At 37.7% G+C, this 5,000-nt stretch overlaps 1 protein-coding gene across 1 annotated transcript in view; it reads left to right on the plus strand.

Moving 5' to 3' along the window:
- The first annotated feature begins 1,463 nt into the window (after positions 1-1,463).
- LOC138002462 (uncharacterized) overlaps positions 1,464-5,000 on the plus strand; it is an 11,517-nt gene continuing 7,980 nt past the window's right edge. Inside the window, exon 1 of the mRNA XM_068848498.1 lies at positions 1,464-1,695. Coding sequence (XP_068704599.1) covers positions 1,625-1,695 — 71 coding nt within the window. The 5' untranslated portion in view covers positions 1,464-1,624. The remainder of the gene's footprint in view (positions 1,696-5,000) is intronic.

The following is a 5,000-nucleotide window of genomic DNA, read 5'->3' on the forward strand; positions in this document are numbered from 1 at the left end:
AAAATATTTAAAGTTCTCGCGGGAAAGAGTATGAAAACTAATAAGTTGCCAGCCAATTGAATTTCCACTACGGAACAGATATTTTGCGGAATACCTTCGTTGGGTGCCCCTGAGAATATTCATGGTGATGGCACGACTTTTATTCTTTCTCTGATCATAAAAGAATAGATTTTGCCATTCAATGCAAATTAACTTTAGCGCGCAAATAATTATGTGGCTGTAAACTTGCCGCGCATTAAAAAACCAAGATACAGTCAAGAAATTACTGAAAACCCGTGTGGGGCATTGAGATGTCTTAGAGTTGTCCGCAAGTCATCTTTTAATGGACTTAATTTGAATTAAATACGTCTTTAATTATTAGTATATGATAGGTGGATCAAAACTGTTAATAAAGTATTCGAATAAAAATAATTATAAATTGGCGGGCACAGAGAAAAATGGGACAAAGCGTACGCGAGAGGGAAAGCTCCGCCGTGATAAAAAGGTTTGCAAAGGCAGGCATGAATAGTCTCCCAGTTATACAAATACAAATAGTTCTGCAAGAAAAGATCACAAAGCTCGATAAAGAGGCAGTTCTGTTCAGTGTAAAAAAGAAATAGCGAGGACGCATGATTTCGTTATTAATGCCATTAAAACCTATTTTCAATTTAGTTTCGTGTGGTTCTATTAAATCCGTCGGACTTGGCTAAACATCAAAGAAAAGGGATGAGTTGTTTTATTCGGATAAAAAAACCGTGTGAGGTATTTACTGACTAGGCCGCGCAAACAGGCAGTTACTGTTATGATTGGAGAGGTCTTTGTGAAAGAATCGTTTCTGAAGTTAAAGTGCATACCATATAAGGGAGGGAAGGGAATTGTTTAATAACAACAACAACGACGACAACAACATCAATTTACTCACATCTTTATTAAGTTACGTTAATTAAGAGGTACTTCTATTTTTCAATACGTAGTCACAAAAACATTTATAAAGTACATAGCATGATTGAAATTGGTAGCATCTAAGTAAACAGCTAGGTTTTCTTGTTAGATACTAGTCATGCTTTGTTTAAATTTACTATGCAGAGACGGAATAAACACTATCCATAAAGAGATAAGAGCAACAACAGTACATTAAATAACCGCCAAAAAGTCGATGAAGCATGAAAAGCTAGTCGAAGTAACGATGACGGTTACGTACCATCGGATCAGGAGAATTTGGTCATTTAGATGGTTCGATACAACATGTACCTCGTCAATTATGTCCGATTAGATTAAGAGATGACATAATTTGACCTGGGCCATGGTTCCAACTAAAATAAGCATTCTGTAATAATGACAGAGCATTTTTTTTTGGCATTAGAAATCAAGGAAAAGTTACATCAGTATTCAGTATTCGCGCTCAAGATGTAAATTTTATGGACGCGCTTGAATAATAAAAGAACCAGCAAAGTAAATATTTCAACAGAACCCATAAAGCTTTGTTAAAATTAAATGCTGTGTGACAAATGTTGACCAACCCTTGTCCGCTTCTTTGTTTCTTCTTGTTTCTTTCTTTCCAAGTATTATAATACCTTCATTATCAGCGCGAAATAGACCGTGAGGTAAACGTCACAAATCATCAAAAATTACACTTTTACTAGCGATGAATGCTATCAGTTTTGTCAGTTCACCTGTTGATCATCTTCGGTGCTGTGCTCTCACCATTCTGAAAAGGTAAGTTTGAATTTTTTCTTCATCGACAAACATCAATTTGCTGCCGTAATAGCCGAGCCGAATTACATCGTAAAGACAAAACAAGAATTCTAAAACACTCATCTTGCCTTTTTTCCAGAATTTTGGTTTTATCACTCAAAAAGTAAGCTTGAGGAGGCAGTTAGCATTTTGCGCGCGTAGGATCCCCAATGATGTGCAACAAGATTTTGTAAACTTTCTATACTTGCTTTATTTTTTCTGCTTCAGAGGGGACGAAAGATACATGTTTTCCTTTTGAGGTAGTTTCTTTTCTAAAGACAAAAGAAGAATTCTTAAACACTGATCTTACCTTTTTCAAATTTTTGCCTCGTCACTCAAAAAAAGAATCTTGTGGAGACACCTTGCAGTTTGCGCGCGCAAGATCCCCAATACTTGCTGGGCGTCCACTCAACTCGATTTTGCAAACTTCCCAAACTTGTCTTATTTTAACTGTATCAGAGGGGTCGTAACCTAAATCTTTTAATTTTTTAGGTCAAGTGAGGTTCAATTACGATCGATGGTCGTTAAATAAGAATGGAAAGTTAAATGACCACTGCTGTATGTTCAGGGCCTTCCAATTCTAAAGGCCTAACTTTACAGGAAATTTGGGAAATTTTAAATGTTCTTTCATCGCAGTTAACGTTAAATCCGTCAAGCCGGACTCAAAAAGAATGGGCGAGCTTTAGAAGTAGGAACAGTAGTTGATTCTAACTTTCAATCGACAATGAAATAAGTCAGCTTACAAAATCATTTATGGTCCAAGCGTTCATTTTTTAAAGGGTTGAAGAAACAAAACAGTACCAGTAGAACTCTTTCGAGAGAACTGTTTTAACTGGCGGGAAACACACTCTGTCCAAAAGTAATATTAAGTTTCTTCAATTGGCGGGAAAACCAGTCATTATCATAATTATGCTTGAGCGGTGAACTTCTATTACATATTTTATAATTTCAACAAAAAGTACTAAGTGCGACTTCTCACTGCTGATTGAATTTCATGAGTAATTTTAACATTCAAAACTATTCCTGAATTTAAATTTAATTACTTTCTTTATGGTGCGAATGTTTCAACCTCCGGGTGTCTGCGTTCGACGTAGGAGTACTTACACTATTCATGTCGTTTTTCAGTCCAGCGGGTTTTATGATATCCGCGGGTATCGATCCGAAGACAGACCGTTTCAGCTTTTCGACACCATCTTGGATCGACTTACACACATGGCCTCGATCTCATGATATATAGTTTAAAAAGATTTATGTCTCCAAAGGCGATAAATGGTCAGGATTTCGTAAAATATGAGTTTTTGGTTTGAAAAAAGGCATAACTGTGCATAACGCGTTTACGAAAGGCAATAACATGTCATAGATCTCGATGGTCTCCCAGCCAGATACTAAACTAGCCCCGCCTGACAAGGATTAACTTCGGTGAACTTTTGTTGTGAAAGCAGCTTTGGGGCGATTTATCAAAGGGTTTAAACGCGAAGACGAGCACTGAATCAAGCTGTTAGTATCGACCACTCAACCTCGTCCCCAGAGAAGAGAGACCCTGGGAACGAGGCTGTCGATCACTGTCAAGCTGAATTCGGTGATTCCCAAGTGTTTCTCGTTTATACTACTGTACTTAATTCCCACGAAAAGTAAAACTAATAACCATAAATTGCTGTAAAAAATAAGTCGAAGTGAAATAGGAAAAGATTAACATGTCAGCGTCGATGCCATTGTCACTCGATTCTCTTTTATTTCCTTCAATCTTTCTAGGTTTAGTATATTTTCACGCAAGGAGAACGCATTCTAATCTTATCAATCTCGCGGGATGTCCCTCGGGTATCGATTATGATGCCATTTTGTTTCAGCGTTTGGACGCCATCTTGTTGTGGCACAAATAACCTCGACTCATGTGATAGTGTTACGGCTGGCCTAAAGTCAAGTCTTGTAGGACGGAGTTAATAGGGACTTTAAGATAGTGGACAACGGTAGGCTGGGACGGTTGGATGCGTATACAGGAGACTTTGGACGAGTATGGTAGAAAGGCGCGAAAATTTTAAACTTAAGATTCGGCCAACACGACCGTAGGACGGTGGAATAAACATGTCTTTTGAAGAGGCGAGAAATTCTCTTGTAATTTCTTTTGCAGAAGGTTCAATTAGCGAGGAGGAATTTCTTATTTTATACCATGAATACGAATCAGTGAATCCTGGGAATTTGAACCATTTTGTTTAGATTCCTTGGATTTTAGCGACCGTAAATCCACTAAGGGGAATTGGTTCATAAACAAAAAATGCGGCTACAATTATCTCTTTTACCTTTCTTTTCTGCTTTCCTCCTGTGTCATGGTGGATTATGGATAACGCTACATTGAGAACAAGCAAATTTTGGTTTGAGCCGCGATGTGGCCGAGTGATGTCTTCGAATGAACTCGGAATTTTCGCTAGATTTTTTCATTTCAGCGATTGATAAATCAAGACAAACACAACCAAATGCACATTTAACCCATTGGGTTATCAGTTTTCAATGCATAATAAAGCAAAAGACTAAAATAGTGCGAATAAGTATGGATGAATTCCTACCTTTTTCACCGTCGGTCAAATGTCACGGGGATTTTGCGTCACATAACACTCATCTAACCGTCCCAGTCTACCGTCGTGTACTATCTTAAAGTCTCTAATATCGGGATGGGTAACCGTTCGGCTGCTTGCTTGGGGAGTCACTGATATCCTTCAAAACTGATAATTACCGCGTTGCCGTATGGCAATCCCCGTCGGAAAATGGGTATATTTCTCCGTTGTTTTATTATTATTTTTTTTTCCGTGTCATGAAAAGTCGTGCCTGTCACTCTCCTGCTAAGTGGTGTCTGTGTGCATAGAGTCTTCTGTACGTATAAACTCTTGTTCTTAGGCCATCGTAGCTTCATTAGGAAATAACACAAACAGCGGTGATAAACATTGTATTCCAACGCATTTTTATAAAACTTGACGTTTCGTATGCTAGTCAACACACATTTTCAAATGTGACCGTTACAATTTTTAAAAACTATATATATATCGTAAACAATAGGGGTCTGGAACCTAGACTGAGAAAAATGATCTGCAGCAGTACGTGTCTAGACATAATGAAAAGTAATAGCTAAAACAGCAATAACTTCTCACTACTAATATTTACATTAAGGGATGGCTTTAGCTCTTGAATGAACAAAGTCTCTTTAACTTTACAGTTAAAGTCAGTTTTTCCGGACGCTAAAATGTCAAAGTGATCCCATTTAATGTTGTGGCCAGTGGTTTTCACATGATCAGCAA

The sequence above is a fragment of the Montipora foliosa genome, chromosome 5, assembly GCF_036669935.1.
Source record: "Montipora foliosa isolate CH-2021 chromosome 5, ASM3666993v2, whole genome shotgun sequence".
Taxonomy (NCBI): Eukaryota; Metazoa; Cnidaria; class Anthozoa; order Scleractinia; family Acroporidae; genus Montipora; species Montipora foliosa.